The sequence below is a fragment of the Rhinopithecus roxellana genome, chromosome 20 (assembly GCF_007565055.1).
Source record: "Rhinopithecus roxellana isolate Shanxi Qingling chromosome 20, ASM756505v1, whole genome shotgun sequence".
NCBI lineage: Eukaryota > Metazoa > Chordata > Mammalia > Primates > Cercopithecidae > Rhinopithecus > Rhinopithecus roxellana.
The window spans coordinates 505,827-522,620 of NC_044568.1; the positions used below are offsets into that span (position 1 = coordinate 505,827).

The window sequence follows — 16,794 nt, forward strand, 5'->3', positions numbered from 1 at the left end:
TAGTTCAGTTCGGGTGGCTTGCCTGAGAGCTGACGGCATCGGAGGCGGATGCTAAGGCTCTCCGAAACGACCTGCTGGCATGCCAGTTCCCAACTCTTAGATTGCTTATATTCTAGGTGGGGTGGAGGTGGAGGAAGTTTTAAGGAAAAGCTTCCTGGAGGAGGCGCAAGCGAACTGCAGGAGCTTTCCCGGACTCCCGAGAAAGGGAGAAACCCCGAAGGAATTCCTCCCCTCTCGGGGCTGGGTCTCCGCATCCACCCCGGGTTTGGTTTCCCAGGCTATCCCACGTGTTCGGGCGTCCCTGTCAATCACGTTTTTCCCCGGCTGGGTCCGGGTTTAAAGGCTGCTGCTGCGCAGGGCGCTCCCATGGTGCCGCGCGGCGGGCGGGTTTGGATTTTAAATCCCCGCGGCCAATCAGTGGCGCGCAGGCTTTTGTAACGTTCCCAGCGCCGCGTTTGAATTCGGGGAGGAGCGGAGTGGTGCGGATCCTCTGCTCGGATCCAGGTCAGCAGAACAGCTCCGGGAGCATGAGTGCGGCGGCGACTGCAGGGAAGCTGGCACGGGCACCGGCAGACCCTGGGAAAGCCGGGGTCCCCGGAGTTGCAGCTCCTGGAGCTCCGGCGGCGGCTCCACCGGCGAAAGAGATCCCGGAGGTCCTAGTGGACCCACGCAGCCGGCGGCGCTATGTGCGGGGCCGCTTTTTGGGCAAGGGTGGGTTTGCCAAGTGCTTCGAGATCTCGGACGCGGACACCAAGGAGGTGTTCGCGGGCAAGATTGTGCCTAAATCTCTGTTGCTCAAGCCGCACCAGAGGGAGAAGATGTCCATGGAAATATCCATTCACCGCAGCCTCGCCCACCAGCACGTCGTAGGATTCCACGGCTTTTTCGAGGACAACGACTTCGTGTTCGTGGTGTTGGAGCTCTGCCGCCGGAGGGTGAGTGTCGCTGCTGGGGAACTGGAACTGCCTGCGGGGCAGTTGGACCGCCCAGACCTGGAGCTGCTGGAAAGAGTGCCCAGGAAGGGAGTACCTGGGACTTGGAGCTGCTAGAGAAGGGTGCTGGGAGCCTCCCGCTTAGGTATGGAAAGTGTCTTTGGTAAGGGCTTCTTGGCTCTTGGAGCTGCTAGAGGACGGGGTTCCAGTGAAGTGGAGTCTGAGTCATGTTGCTGATAGGGAGGTCAGCTTCTAGACGCGAGGTACTTGGGGGGAGGGGTGCTGGTAATGGACGCTAGGGCCCTGGAGTGGCCAGGGAGGAGTCCCAGGTTAGTGATGCCGGGCACCGGAGCTTCCGGAGTGTAGCTGGGTCAGTGAGGGGGTAGTTGGAGCTAGACTTCGGGCCTTCCGAGGGAGATAAGAGTCAGGAAGGGGATCTGCTGCTGGAGACTTCCGGAGTGGGGCTGAGAGAGGACCCCCAGGTAAGGGAGAAAGCTAGTAGGAGAAGTGGTGCTGTGAATGGTTGTGGACAGTGTTAAGGCAGGGTCCAGATGCCAGTTGTCCTGGAGAAGGAATGGGGTGGGGGCATAGGGAAGGAGAGAAACCCACCATCTTTTGGGAGTCCAGAGTCCAGTCCTGTGCTTCCTTTGCCTGGTAACCCTATCCCTTCCCCACCGGCCTCAATACCACCTCCCCATCCCTCCTGCCCTCTCCTTCCCATCCACAGTCTCTCCTGGAGCTGCACAAGAGGAGGAAAGCCCTGACTGAGCCTGAGGCCCGATACTACCTAAGGCAAATTGTGCTTGGCTGTCAGTACCTGCACCGAAACCGAGTTATTCACCGAGACCTCAAGCTGGGCAACCTTTTCCTGAATGAAGATCTGGAGGTGAAAATAGGTGAGTTGCTGAGCCTGCAGGGGTGCTTGACATCACTCCAAGAGGCTGGAATTTGGAGGAGGCTAGGAGAAAGGAAGGAGACCAGGAGGAAGGAAGAGGATGGTGGGAAGTTTGGGCTGTTGATTGCCTCTGGAATTCTCTCTTTAGTCAAGAAATTTCAAACAAAGAACCCACAAGTCAGTATCTTGCCTACAGATGCGTTATTTTTTTGTGTCCCAATATAGCATTTATCTTTTTTTACAAAGAATTTGAATTTGTTTTTATTTTTTAAATTGGAAAAAATTTTGATTCAGAGCTCCTTTTAAACAGTCGTGAAAGCTCCAGTAATACGAGGACAGCGTTTTCTTAGGGCAGCCCTTTGCTAGGCTGGAAAGCAGCTGTCCCCTTCAGACTTGTTTGCCACAGTCTCTACTCCTCCCTATTACTTCTTCACAGACTTGTCAAGTCTTGGAGGTTAACTTGCTTGATCCTTGAAGGCACTGGAGTTTTGCTATCCCTGCCAGTTCCCGTTTCGAAGCATAGCCCCTTTATAAGGGGAGGGGTGAGAAGGGTCACTGGAGGCACCTCCCTGGTGTCAGCATGGCAGGAAGATTCCTGGGCAAGCCTTGCTGCATACAAGGAGCAGAAGCTTGTGGGATCAAATGGCCCTGGTTCTTGATGGTCAAACCTTAACTAGCCTTCTGCATTGACAGATGGCAGAGGCTGGCATCTAAGTACCCACTCTTCCTCCCTCTGTCCCAGGGGATTTTGGACTGGCAACCAAAGTCGAATATGACGGGGAGAGGAAGAAGACCCTGTGCGGGACTCCTAATTACATAGCTCCCGAGGTGCTGAGCAAGAAAGGGCACAGTTTCGAGGTGGATGTGTGGTCTATTGGGTGTATCATGTAAGTTGGGAGTTATCTCTGGACCTACCTGGTCTCAGCAGGGGCAACTTTGGGACATCCTACCTGGCTGACCTTTTCTGTGGACCTTTCAGCCTGCTTTACAGAAAGCCTACTCCAGGGGACAGGTTACCCCCAAACAAAGCCTAACTGCCATATCTTTCCCTGTCACTGGTGTGTCCTGTTGGATTTCTGCAGCCTAGGACATGGGGGAGGAGAAGGAGGAGGAGAAGTCGTCTCCACAACCTTACTCTAGTTCTTTGCTAGAGTGGTCCACAGGGCAGCATCACCATCATTTGGGAACCTGTATGCAGAATCTCAGGACCCAGATTACTGACTGGATCAGAATCTGGATTTTTTAACAAGGTCCCTTGGTAATTTCCATGCACAATAAGGTCTTAAACACTGATGAACATTAGCATAGTGGGGGAAATTAGGCCAGGAGTTACAGATAGAAGGATGACGTGCCAGTGGTCTGTCTGGATTGAGACCATCAGCAGTGGTTGGTGGCAGGCAGAGGCTTGGGCCTTTTCAGGTACTACCTTTCTTGTTTTGGGCCTAGGTACTGGAGAGTTAGAAATGAGCTATAGCAGTGACTTTCATACATCTTCGCAGTGGGGTTTTTCAAATGAAAACTTGAAGACTTAAGTACAGAACTGCTAAAGGTAGAGCTGCTTCTGTAAGTGCAGGTAGCCCTTTGACCTGTTTTGCATGACAGGCAGCCTCTGAGGTCCTTGCACAGAGTCCTAGATGACCGCAGGCCACAGCTAAAAAATCACTGGCCCCTAAGAATCCTAGTCTCACCATGTGTATTCTGCTAAGGGCTCATTCTAGCCAATATCATGGCTCCTGGGACTGCTCAGTGGACTTGGGGGTTGTCTTCAGGGGCCCCAGAGTTACAGTGAGTGTCCAGAGGATGCCTGGTCTTCGTTCTGACCCTGAGATGATTTCTCTTATGTCTGGGTTGTGGCTGGGAGACTGGTGCCAAATCCTACCTTGTGCTTACAGGTATACCTTGTTAGTGGGCAAACCACCTTTTGAGACTTCTTGCCTAAAAGAGACCTACCTCCGGATCAAGAAGAATGAATACAGTATTCCCAAGGTGACTAATGATGCTTTAACTTTACATTTATTTTGTTTTCCCCAAAAGCTGTTTATGGAGCCCAGCAATATCCTAGGACCAGAAATAGGTCTATTCCACCTCTAGGGTAGCCACAGAGCTTGTGAGGGCCTGTGTCTGAAATTGCATACAGAACTTGACATGTATGTGCACATAAGCATTTTTTCTAGGGGGAGAGAGTTGGCAGATTCTCAAGAGATTGGGTAGCCCAAAAGTTGCATAAAATGCAAAAAACAAAGGAGGTGGGAAGGAATAGGAGGCTAAAGTGCTTAAGCTTTGGAAATGGATTATCTTAATTCAAATGGATTCTGCCACTTAGCCAGATCACATTGGGCAAATGGCCTGCATCTTCTTTTTTTTCTTTTTTTTTTTTTTGAGGTGGAGTTTTACTCTTGTTCCCCAGTGCAGTGGCATGATCTCAATTCACTGCAACCTCTACCTCCCAGGTTCAAGCGATTCTTCTGCCTCAACCTCCCAAGTAACTGGGATTACAGGTACCCACCACCTTGCCTGGCATTTTTTTTTTTTTTTTTTTTTTTTTTTTTTGTATTTTTAGTAGAGATGGGGTTTCACCACATTGGCCAGGATGGTCTCGAACTCCTGACCTCAGGTGATCCACCTGCCTCGGCCTCCCAAAGTGCTGGGATTACAGGCATGAGCCACCATGCCCAGCCTGGGCTGCATCTTTTGAACCATAGTTCCCATCTATAAAGTGGAGTTCCTGCCTTGGAGCACCTCACAGAGTACCTTGCATGTAGTAAGTGCTCACAGAATTATGAATCACTGTGAATCCCAGGGCTTCCTAATGGCATAGTGGTGTGCAATTTCTTTTTTTTTTTTTCTTTTTGAGACAGGGTCTTACTGTATCACCCAGGCTGGAATGCAGTGATGTGATCTCGGCTCACTGCAAGTTCCCCCTTCCGGGTTCACACCATTCTCCCGCCTCAGCCTCCTGAGTAGCTGGGACTACAGGTGCCCGCCACCACACCCAGCTACTTTGTTTTGTATTTTTAGTGGAAAGAGAGTTTCACTGTGTTGGCCAGGATGGTCTCGATCTCCTGACCTCGTGATCCGCCCGCCTCAGCCTCCTTAAATGCTAGGATTACAGGCGTGAGCCACTGCACCTGGCCATGATGTGTATTTTCACAACCACCAACAGAAATGCATTTAAAGGAATAGCTGGTTCCTGCAGAAGCCTAGCACACAGCCAGTTTGAAGTGTAGTGTCCTTGTGTGAAGCCAAGAGGCCTGTCACCATAAGGATGGACACAGTAAATCCATCACAAAGTGTCAGTTCACTGTCAGAGACAGCATGGAATCAAGCCAACTAGACAAGGCCTTCACCCTCTCTGTGCCTCACTTTCCTCCTCTGCAAAAAAGGGATGGTAATAGATCCCCACCGCTTAGATGTATTAGTGAGGGCTAAGTGAGCTAAGCACAGGAGTGCTTAGAATGCTTTCCTGGCACATAGTAAGTGCCAGGAAAGTGAGTTGGTGCTAGGCCACACTCCATTGACCCTTCTGTCAAAGGTGCTCAGTAAAGCCGACAGTGGAGAAGTTGGCATTGAACCAAGTTATGAACCACTAACCTGGGGTGTATTTTTGAGACTAGGGACTGCGTGTGGTCTATTGGCCTGCAGCCCCTTTGAGGCCGTACTGTACTCCGGGTCCCCTTCACATTCTGCTTATGGCTGTCCCTCTCTCTGCCCCAGCACATCAACCCCGTGGCCGCCTCCCTCATCCAGAAGATGCTTCAGACAGATCCCACTGCCCGCCCAACCATTAACGAGCTGCTTAATGACGAGTTCTTTACTTCTGGTTATATCCCTGCCCGTCTCCCCATCACCTGCCTGACCATTCCACCGAGGTTTTCAATTGCTCCCAGCAGCCTGGACCCCAGCAACCGGAAGCCCCTCACAGTCCTCAATAAAGGTACAACAAGGGTCTGGGTAAGAGAGCAGACTCCCCAGAGAAAGCCCAGGTTGTAGGGGTGTGTGTGGCTTAGTCCCTGGCCCCAAGAGCTCAGGTTTGGTTTAGGACAGACCTCTGTCCTTAAATCCGTGGCTCCAATGCCCATCTGCTCCTCGGCCCTGCCGGGAATGACTGACCTTACCATGGCTGGATAAACCTGCTATGCTCAAGAAGAAGAAAATGGACTGAATACCAAGCCTAAAAAATTCTTTCCAATCACTTTAATTAATTAATTTAATTTTTTGGAGACAGGGTCTCTCCTCTGTTTTCCAGGTTGGAGTGTAGAGGCACAATCACAACTCACTGCAGCTTTCAACTCTAGGGTTCAATCAATCCTCCCATCTCAGCCTCCCAAGTAGTTGGGACTGTCAGGCATGAGCCACCATGCCTGGCTAATTTTTTTTTTGTTTTTGTAGAGACAGTGTTTTGCCATGTTGCCCAGGCTGGTCTTGGAACTCCTGGGCTCAAGTGATCCTCCACCTCCACCTCCCAAAGTGTTGGGATTACAGGCATGAGCTGCTATGCCTGGCCTTTAAAAAAATTTCTAACATTTTTTCATGATTCATTGAAAAACATAAAAATTTCTTTTTTTTTTCTTTTTTTTTTTTTTTTTTGAGACAGGGTCTGGCTGTCCCCTAGGCTGAAGTGGAGTGGTGTGATCTTGGCTCACTGCAACTTCTGCCTCCCAGGCTCAAGTCATCCTCTCATCTCAGCTGAGACTACAGGCGTGTGCTGCCATGTCCAGCTAATTTTTTGTATTTTTTGTAGAGACAGATTCTCACTTTGTTGCCCAGGCTGTTCTCAAACTCCTAAGCTCAAGCAATCTGCCCGCCTTGGCCTCCCAAAGTACTGGGATTACAAGTGTGAGCCACTGCAGCCAGCCAGCATGAAAATTTTCAAGTACACATATAGAGCATAATGTAATGGATCTCCTCATACTTACCAGATTCAATAATTAGTTATCAGGATTTTGTCAAGTTTGCTTCATTTATTTATTTTTGTTTCTTTGAAGTATTTTTTAAAGTTAACCCCAGGCACTTTGCCATTTTATACCTATATGAACTTCAGAATACTTGTCTTAAAAAAGATGGACATTTTCTTAAAAATCAAAAAACCACATGCCATTGCTTAGGTTGTCATTGCTTCTAGGTCTCTTCAGAGAACAGAATTAGGAGCTGCATTTGTGGCAGTGGGAGAAGACTGACATTGAGTCTATGTTGGTATTTCCAAATCACACATTTTTAAACATTTTATTTTTATATTATTGTAAGCTTATGAAAAACGTAGCAGAGACCAAAAAGACACTCCCATTCTCCCCTTTTGCCCAGATTCACCAGTTAACATTTTTTTTCACATTTATCAATTGCCCTCTTTTTTCTGAACATTCAAAAGTTGTATACGTCCTACACTTTACCCTTAATGCTTCAGTGTATGCTTCCTAAAAACAGATTCTTCTACATAACAATAGTACCTGGCACAATTCCCAAGTTCAGGAAATTTAACATTGATACATACTGTCTTACAGTGATTTTCTTCTCCTCCACTGGGGAGTTACTGCTTTTCTTTTGGTAATTTTTAAGTGTCTGATTCAGACACAATATTAATCTGTTCTTACTTGTTTGGTTTATACTCGTATTTCGTTTCTTCTAAACTGAAAATCTTGTTCCCTTACATTAATATGCTTCAAATTTTCAACATATATGAGTTCCTGTTATTAAATGATATTTTATTTTCTTGCAATTCTAATTGTCTTTAAAGTATATTTCACTAAGGATACATAGTTTTAAAAAGTCACTTGAAATACTTTTTTGCTCTGTGGATATATCACCAATTTGATGTACAACTTCAGTTCATTTTTCAGTTTCCAATTTTTAGGTATTGGTTTTTCTTAAACTTCATTTTGGAATAATTTTAGGCTTATATAGAAAAGTTGCAACAACAAAAAACTCCCCAGAGTTTCCATATACCTTGCAGCAATTACTACAGTGGAATTTTTTTTGAGATGGGTCTCAGGACTTGCTGTCACTCAGGCTGGAATGCAGTGGCTCAATCATAGCTCACTGCAGCCTCAACATCCTGGGCTCAAACAGTCCCCGTGCCTCACCCTCCAGAGTAGCTAGGACTACAGGCATGTGCCACCATACCCAGCTAATTAAAAATTTTTTTTCTTTGGGAATCCGAGGTGGACGGGTTGCCTGAGTTCAGGAGTTTGAGATCAGCCTGGGCAACATGGCAAAAACCCATCTCTACTAAAAGTACAAAAAATTAGCCAGGCATGGTGGTGCGCACCTGTAATCTCAGCTACTCAGGAGACTGAGGCACAAGAATCACTTGAACCCGGGAGGTGGAGGTTGCAGTCAGCCGAGATCTCACCTCTGCACTCCAGCCTGGGCGACAGAGCAAGACTTTGTCTCAAAAAAAAAAAAAAAATTTTTTTGTAGAGACAAGATCTCACTATGTTGACCAGGTTTATCTCAAACTTCTGCCCTCAAGTGATCCTCCTCTGCCTCCCAAAGTGTTAGGATTACAAGCGTGAGCCACTGTGTCCTGCCTACAGTGACGTTCTAATGGCAATTTTTCTTTTCCTTACTTTTTCTACATTTAATAATTGGAATTCTTCTGTAAGGAAGAGCTGTTCCTTCTCTCCCATTGATTTATTTATTTGGTTATGTCTGAAATAGACTCATGGATATTTTATTCTTTGGGCTATATTTTAAAGGATTACTTATTTCTCTGTTTTTATTTATTTTTTTTTAATTTGAGACAGGGTCTTGCTCTGTTTCCCAGGCTGGAGCGCAGTGGCACAGTTGTACCTCACTGTAGCTTTGACCTCCTGGGCTCAAGTGATCCTCTACCCTCAGCCTCCCAAGTAGTTGGGACTTTAGGCATGTGCCACCATGTCTGACCAATTTTTAAATTTTTTGTAGAGATGAGGTCTTGCCCTCTTGCCCACACTGGTCTCGAACTCTTGAGCTCAAGTGATCCTCCTGCCTCAGCCTCCTACTTTTTTTCTTTCAGTTTTAATTTTTCATATAGCATTTTAAAAACTTAAGGAAATTTTCAGTTACCCAAAGGTGGAGAGAACTGTACGATGAGTCCCATGTTTCATCTATTTTTACTAGTTATCAACATTTGGACAGACTTTTTTTATTTATTCCAGCCTTCTGCCTTTTTTGTTACTGGAGTTTAAAAAAATTATTATTTACTATTTATTATTTATTATTTATTTGAGACAGTCTTGCTTTGTTGCCCAGGCTGGAGTGCAGTGGCAAGATCATGGTTCACAGCAGCCTCCACCTCCTGCGTTCAAGTGACTCTCCCACCTCCATGTCCAGCTAGTTTCTGTATTTTTAGTAGAGACAGGGTTTTGCCATGTTGCTCAGGCTGGTCTCAAACTCCTGAGCTCAGTCTACCTGCCTTGGCTTCTCATAGTGTTGGGATTACAGGTGTGAGCCACTGGGCTTGGCCTTGCTGGAGTGTTTAAAGCAAATCCCTAATATCTTATTATTTCATACCTAAGTCCCTATCATGGCATTGTTTTTTAATTGAAAACTTAAACATTTTATATTATGCAAGGAGAATTACCCATGTTGGTGGGGGAATAAATAAATAATGAAAAAGACAATAAAAAAATCTGTGTTTCTACTGCCCAGATATAATCAGCATTAAAATTTCATGTATCTTTTCAAGCTTTTTTTGGTTATAAATAAGCATATAAAGCAAATTTTGGGGTGGAAAAAAATTTCTTGTGTTTTTATTTAAATGCTGACTGAATCCATTCTGTGGATGAACTGAACTACTCAGCCCTTCCATCTGCCTGGATGCTGAAGATGCTTTTAATTCTTTGCTCGAAGCTGGGCAGCTCTGAGCTGCTGGTGCCTTCAAGCTGTTTGCCTGAGTGGCAGGTTGTACCACATCGTTGGGTCAGAGGCCAGAGCATCTGAAGATCTGTTGCCTCACAGTGAGCACTTGTGCCTGTCACCTGAGCATGGCAGCTGCTGCTCTAATAACCAGGCACTGACTCAGTTTCCCCAAAGCAATGGTAGCTAAGAGAATTTTTCTTTCGGAAGAGTTTCAGCTGTGGCAGGGGAGTCCTATGCCCTTCCCAACGCCCCTGTTTTTGTCACCTTTCTAGGCTTGGAGAACCCCCTGCCTGAGCGTCCCCGGGAAAAAGAAGAACCAGTGGTTCGAGAGACAGGTGAGGTGGTCGACTGCCACCTCAGTGACATGCTGCAGCAGCTGCACAGTGTCAATGCCTCCAAGCCCTCGGAGCGTGGGCTGGTCAGGCAAGGTGGGTACTGCGGGGCCCTGGGTGGGACAAGATTGCTTGGGGCATCTAGAGAAGGCAGGAGGAACCTTGGCCAACAAAGCACTGGTGACTTGTCCAGGCCCTGTCTCCATAGGACCATTGGTTTCCCCATTTCCTGATATCCGAGGCCCTGCTTGCTGTAGCTCCTGCCTTCTTTTCTGATCCGTCTCTTACTCTGGCACCTCGATGTGCCACCTTCATACGCTGTTTCTTTTGCTCAGTAAGTTCCTATTGTTTCTTCAAGACCCTTGAAATAACAGACCCAGACGTACTGCAGCCTCGGGGCTTTCTCCCTGGCCCTGGCATGAAAGCACTTCTTCCAGACACCACATGGCTCACACTGTGGCCTCCTTCAAGTGTCTGCTCCAGTGTCACCTCCATGAGCATCTCCCTGGCCCCTCTGCTGGTGCTTCTCATCCCCTTACCCACTGCATAGTTTTCCATAACACTTCTCACCCAACATAGTCCAACACGTCCTTCTTCTTTGATTGGATTTAAAGTAAGGGGTTTGTTGCATGCACTGAATATAACATTTTAATGTGTTTGCAACCGGCTTCTGTCTTCACAGTTTCCTAATTACTCCAAACTGGAAAACTAGATGTCTCTTACTCTTACCATGATAGAAGTCACTGATATTTTGCCCATACTTAATTTGATTAGTCTTTGCCCCTGCAACCACAGTGTAAGCTCTGTGGAGGCTGGGGTTTTGTCTGTTGCTCACTGTACCTGCAACAGTGCCTGGCACAGTAGGCCTTCAGTAAATGGGTCAGTGGAATGAAGGAGTGAGTGGAACTTGGTGCGCTGTGCTGAAACTTTCTGTGTAGAGATGTCTATGCTGCTGCTTGTCTGAGCCTATTGGCAGCAGAGGCCCTGCTTTGCTCTTCTCTGGGGCCCTAGGCCTCTCAACTGAGCCCAGGTGGTGTGCCCAGCAGGCTTCCTTGTTCCCTGGTGTGGGCCACATGTGTGAACCAGAGAGGAAGAGGCTGGTCCTGACCAATTGTCTGTCTGTTTCTGTCTCAGAGGAGGCTGAGGATCCTGCCTGCATCCCCATCTTCTGGGTCAGCAAGTGGGTGGATTATTCGGACAAGTACGGCCTTGGTAGGTTTCTTCCAGAACCATGTGGGTGACTCAGGCACAGCCAGGTGACCTTTTCAGTTGTTACAGGCTCTGGCCTTTTTGAGCTCCCAGGTACTCTTAGTGCCCTCCTTTCTCCATCCCAGGCCTCCCAGTTCCAGCTCCCAGTGCTCCCCGACTCCCCAGCCTTCTCCCCCCCGCTGAGACAGGGTCCTACTCTATCACCCAGGCTGAAGTGCAGTGGCACAGTCATGACTTACTACAGCCTCAAACTTCCAGGCTTATGCCTGGCTGCGGGTTCAGCCTCCTAAGTAGCTGGGACTACAGGCATGCACCATCGCGCTCAGCTAATTTTTAAAATAGTTTGTAGAGATGAGGTCTCATTATGTTGCCCAGGCTGGTCTCAAACTCCTACGCTCAAACAATCCTCCTCCCTCAGCCTCCCAAAGTGCTGGAATCACAGGCATGTGCCACCGCACCCAGCCCCACTCCCCACTTTCTATTCCCCCTTTCTAAGACCTCTCTCCACTGATCCCTAGGGTATCAGCTCTGTGATAACAGCGTGGGGGTGCTCTTCAATGACTCAACACGCCTCATCCTCTACAACGATGGTGACAGCCTGCAGTACATAGAGCGTGATGGCACCGAGTCCTATCTCACCGTGAGTTCCCATCCCAACTCCTTGATGAAGAAGGTAAGTGCCGTCCGGCCCATGGGGCGTGCTATTGCGGGAGTGGGACCTGTGCTGGAGGGTGATACTCTAATTCTGGAACCCCTCACCTACTTTTCATCCAGATCACCCTCCTTAAATATTTCCGCAATTACATGAGTGAGCATTTGCTGAAGGCAGGTGCCAACATCACGCCGCGTGAAGGTGATGAGCTCGCCCGACTGCCCTACCTGCGGACCTGGTTTCGCACCCGCAGCGCCATCATCCTGCACCTCAGCAATGGCAGCGTGCAGATCAACTTCTTCCAGGTGAGCTGGATGTCACCAGGGGCAGGAGAGAGCTGGGGTAGGCTCCACGTGCCTGGCAGTGGCCCATGTGAGTTGAGTGTGGAGTGAGCGGCTCAGGTACCTATAACCTGTTGTGTCTTCCCTCTACTCCCTAACATACACCGGCCTCTGGGATCACCAATCCCTGCCCCTCTTCTCTTGCAGGATCACACCAAGCTCATCTTGTGCCCACTGATGGCAGCCGTGACCTACATCGATGAGAAGCGGGACTTCCGCACGTACCGCCTGAGTCTCCTGGAGGAGTACGGCTGCTGCAAGGAGCTGGCCAGCCGGCTCCGCTATGCCCGCACTATGGTGGACAAGCTGCTGAGCTCACGCTCGGCCAGCAACCGCCTCAAGGCCTCCTAATAGCCGCCCTCCCCTCCGGACTGGTGCCCTCCTCACTCCCACCTGCATCTGGGGCCCATACTGTTTGGCTCCCGCGGTGCCATGTCTGCAGTGTGCCCCCCAGCCCCGGTGGCTGGGCAGACTGCATCATTCTTGCAGGTGGGGGTTGCTGTGTAAGTTATTTTTGTACATGTTCGGGTGTGGGTTCTACAGCCTCGTCCCCTCCCCCTCAACCCCACCATATGAATTGTACAGAATATTTCTATTGAGTTCAGAACTGTCCTTTCCTTGGCTTTATATACATTAAACAGATGTGAATCTTTTTCTTGTATTTCCTGAGGGGTGCCAGGGCCTGGGATCCAGGGAACATCTCTGCTTCATCAGCCCCAGGCTGCCCAGCCTCTGCCAGTCTTGTGGGGGTTAGGGGGTGACAGTGTCTCTCTGTGGACCAGACTGGAGTGCAGTGGCATGATCCTGGCTCGCTGCAGCCTGGAACTCCTGGGCTCAAGCAATTCTCCCAGCTTAGCCTCCCAAGCAGCTGGGACTACAGGTGTGCGCCACCATGCCTGGCTAATTTTTCGAATTTTTTGTAGAGATGGGGTCTTGCCATGTTGGCCAGGCTGGTCTCAAATTCCTCTCACCTCAGCCTCCCAAAATGCTGGTATTATAGGCGTGAGCCACTGCACCCAGCCTGGCAGTCTTTTCTGATTCTGATTCTGAGGCCAACCACAGGCTCAGCTCTTCAGCTAGCCAGCATGGAGACCATTTGTGTGGCCTCCGGCCCACCTCACCTCCCTGCAGCCCCAGGGCATGGGCCCCTGGCCTCTGAGTCTGGTGGGTAGTAGGGCAGGAAGAGGCTCTCAGAGGCGCAACTCTTCATGACTTGGTGTGTGTGGAGAAGCAGCTGTGGGAAGCGGTTTGTGAAGTACTGGACGAAGCCGTCAGGGACTTGGCCAAGTGCCTGTCGCACCTCAACTGGGAGCTCCCTGTAGTGGTGCTTCTGGGGGTAGGTAGAGCAAGAGAATCCTGGCTCAGCTGCAGCCATGCCTCCCCCAAGACCCAGGCCCACCCAGGCCCCAACACATACCTTGTTCCTCACAGCACGGAGCAGGTCTCGCACTGATGTCCCCTTATAGGATCGGAACTTTCTCAGGTCTGTGGACAGGGAATTCAGTGTCCTGAAACTGTCCCTGCTGGGCTCCCCTCCACTGCCCAGGCCCACCTGAGTGTAGCCTCTACCTGTCTGCAGCGGCATGGAGATGTGCTCGTGCCAGTTGTCCCGGACCACCGCGCAGCCTCCTGCCTCCAGTGCCCTCATCAGGGGCTCCTGCTCGGACTCCTTCTCCAGCCAGTCACTGACATCCTGGGGCCCCAGAGAGCTCCTGAGCCTTGTGACCAGGGCCAAATGCCACATAGCCAGGAGTGTGTTGTCTGACTTAGGGGAGTGATTTAGGGTGACTGACAAGGATCATTGCCTCTGGGGGCGTGAAGCTTCTCTGTGCCACGCCTCTGTTATTTACCACCAACCTATGAGCTTGGTACTGCTGTCCCCTTTCTACAGATGAGCAAACTGCAGTTCAGAGGCACGAAATCTCTTGCTCAAGTTCACGCAAGTGCAGTGGGCTACTGGCACAGCATGAGTGACGACTCAGGTGGAAAGGAATGGGCTATATTCCCATACAAAGGGCAGCTGGGGCTGGCGAAGCTGGCAGTGAGTGGACCAGAGAGTGCCAAGATGGTGGAGTTTAGGAGTCCAGGCTGGCTCCCAGTTTAGGGAAAGAGCCAGGCTGCCAGGACCTGGTAGCTCTTCCTGTTTTCCCTCAGCCAATCTAATGTCCCATTTCTAATTGCCCAGGACCCAAACTTAGGACTTTTGGGGGCCATTCCCAAGCTTTCCTTCTGACCTGGAAGAACTGGAGTTGCTTGGCTCTGCTCCAAAAGAAAGGGTGGGCCAGCACCTGGGGGGCAGAGGGGCGTGCCTGTGGCAGCAGGCTCAACATGGCTGCAACCAGGTCCCGGGCAACCACCTTGTCTGGAGGATGGAAGAGGAAGAGAAAAGTCTGCTTCAGGCCTGCCTAGTGTCTTGCCCTTCCTCCCTTCTCTGCCCGGCCCAGGGCTCTCTCACCGTGGACCTCTTCCTCCAGGTGAGCCAGACAGGGAACCCCTGTGAGGATGTTTGCCTGGCGATAAAGACTGTCTCCAAAGGGGTGGCTGCCACCAGAAAGCACGTAGTAGAACACGCAGCCTGCAGAGAAGATGTCCACAGCGCTGGTCTGGGGCCAGAGAGATGGGCTTTAAGAAGGAAATCTCTGCTTCCAGGAAGTCGGCCTGGCTAAATTCTCCCATGGGCTGATAGAGCAGCCAGGGGTTTGGTTCAGACTGGAACTCAAGATGCTTCCTGGGCAGCATCTCCTTGGCTCTAGATGCTCCCTGCTCACACACACACCCCACTATAGGGGTCCCATGGTTTTCATCCAAAACCTTTGCCCCTGCTGAGCTAGTTCAGGTTTCCAAGCTTCATTCCTACAGGGTGTAGGCAGGTAACATGTGGGTGCCAGACATGAGGCAATAAGGCAATCAGGAGGACTGTGGTGACCTGGTATGGGTTCTGTCTGCAGGGGCACCTGGTCCTTAGCTCCAACCCATTGTCACCAGGGGACTTTCCAGGGTGGCAGAGCTGATTTTGTTTTTTTTGAGTTGGGGCCTTGCTCGTGTTGCCTAGGCTAGAGTGTAGTGGCACAACCACAGCTCACTGTAACCTCAAACTCCTGGGCTCAAGCAGTCTACTTTGGCCTGAGTAGCTGGGACTACAGGCATGTGCCACCACGCCCGACCAATTTTAAAATTGTTTGTAGAGATGGGTCTTCTTATGTTACCCAGGCTGCTCTCGAACTTTTGGCCTCAAGCGATTCTGATTTTTTTAAAGAAAATCCAGAAATCCAAATTGTATGTGGAATTTCTCAAACATTAAAATATTGGGCCAGGCATGTGGCTGACACCTTGTAATCCCAGCACTTTGGGAGGCCGAGGTGGGAGGATTGCCTGAGGCCAAGAGTTCAAGACCAGCGTGGGCAACATGGTGAGACCCTGCCTTTACAAAAAAATACAAAAATTAGCTGGGTGCCATGTTGCATGCCTGTAGTCCCAGCAACTTGGGAGGCTGAGGTGAGAGGATCCCTTGAGCTCAGGAGTTTAAGGCTGCAGTGAGCTGTGATGGTATCACTGCACTCCATGACAGAGCAAGACCCTGTCTCAAAAAAATATATATAGGGCCAAGCACAGTGGCTCACGCCTATAATCCCAACACTTTGGGAAGCCGAGGTAGGTGAATCACCTGAGGGTTGAGAGTTCGAGACCAGCCTGGCCAACATGGCATAAACCCCATCTCTACTAAAAATACAAAAATTAACTGGGCGTGGTAGCACCTGCCTGTAGTCCCAGCTACTAGGGAGGCTGAGGCAGGAGAATCACTTGAACCCAGGAGGTGGAGGTTGCAGTGAGCTGAGATCACGCCACTGCACTCCACCTTGGGCAACAAGAGTGAAACTCCATCTCAAGAAAAAAGAAAAAGAAAAAAATATATACATATTGGCCACTAATTTAAAAATAAACTGTACAGTCTCATGACATCATGCATTTAGTCCTTGAGCCCAAGTCACCACTTTGAGCTTTCTCTCAACTTTAGGACCGGGGGCGGCCTTCCCTGGTGACTGTCCTTTTGTGTGATTGGCCTCTATTTCTCTGGCTTCAACTTCCGCCCACACACTGTGACTCAAAATCTGTAATTCTGGGGTCCCAAACGCAAGTGTCTGTCTGTGTGGGTCAGATGCTGCTCTGTGTATCAACTAATTAGCTCATCTGATGCCCTCCAAAACCTTCGACACCAGTGGTTCTCGAACTTGGCTCCACATAAAAATGACCCAGGCAATTAGATCAAAATCACTGGGTGTGGGGTCTGGGTTTTTTTGTTTGGTTTTTTGTGTTTTGAGAGAGAGAGTCTCACTCTGTTGTCCAGGCTAGAGTGCAGTGGCCTGATCTTGACTCTCTGGAACTTCCACCTCCCAGGCTCAAGCGATCCTCCCACCTCAGCCTCCCAAGTAGCTGGGACCACAGATGCACACACCCACACAGGCTAAATTGTGTGTGCTTTTGGTAGAGACGAGGTCTCCCTAGGTTACCCAGGCTGGTCTCGAACTCCTGAGCTCAAGCAATCAGCCTGCCTCGGCCTCTCAAAGTGCTGGGATTACAGGTGTGAGCCACCGCACCG

General features: G+C 49.7%; 2 protein-coding genes across 3 annotated transcripts in view; one reads left to right on the forward strand and one right to left on the reverse strand.

The window, feature by feature from the left end:
- PLK1 (polo like kinase 1) lies at nucleotides 1-12,849 on the forward strand. The gene is made up of 10 exons (XM_010358226.2): nucleotides 1-935; nucleotides 1,660-1,828; nucleotides 2,570-2,714; nucleotides 3,720-3,813; nucleotides 5,542-5,761; nucleotides 9,936-10,091; nucleotides 11,130-11,207; nucleotides 11,723-11,877; nucleotides 11,979-12,161; nucleotides 12,345-12,849. The coding sequence occupies exons 1-10, from the start codon at nucleotides 528-530 to the stop codon at nucleotides 12,546-12,548; spliced, it is 1,812 nt and encodes a 603-aa protein (XP_010356528.1). The 5' UTR covers nucleotides 1-527; the 3' UTR covers nucleotides 12,549-12,849.
- Nucleotides 12,806-16,794, reverse strand: part of ERN2 (endoplasmic reticulum to nucleus signaling 2) — a 23,881-nt gene continuing 19,892 nt past the window's right edge. Inside the window, exons 17-21 of one of the 2 annotated variants that reach the window (XM_010358224.1) lie at nucleotides 14,653-14,800; nucleotides 14,432-14,559; nucleotides 13,767-13,890; nucleotides 13,615-13,682; nucleotides 12,806-13,527 (exon numbers count right to left, since the gene is read on the reverse strand). In XM_010358224.1, the coding sequence (XP_010356526.1) occupies nucleotides 13,315-13,527; nucleotides 13,615-13,682; nucleotides 13,767-13,890; nucleotides 14,432-14,559; nucleotides 14,653-14,800 (681 nt within the window). In that variant the 3' untranslated portion in view covers nucleotides 12,806-13,314. The remainder of the gene's footprint in view (nucleotides 13,528-13,614; nucleotides 13,683-13,766; nucleotides 13,891-14,431; nucleotides 14,560-14,652; nucleotides 14,801-16,794) is intronic. The other variant, XM_010358223.2, reaches the window with a different exon arrangement.

What these genes read in the sequence shown, in the direction of transcription:
- PLK1 (XM_010358226.2), top strand. Translation starts at nt 528, where the DNA reads ATGAGTGCGGCGGCGACTGCAGGGAAGCTGGCACGGGCACCGGCAGAC. An exon ending in CCTCACAGTCCTCAATAAAG is followed by an intron (nt 5,762 to 9,935) that starts GTACAACAAGGG and finishes TCACCTTTCTAG; the next exon opens with GCTTGGAGAACCCCCTGCCT. An exon ending in CCAACTCCTTGATGAAGAAG is followed by an intron (nt 11,878 to 11,978) that starts GTAAGTGCCGTC and finishes CTTTTCATCCAG; the next exon opens with ATCACCCTCCTTAAATATTT.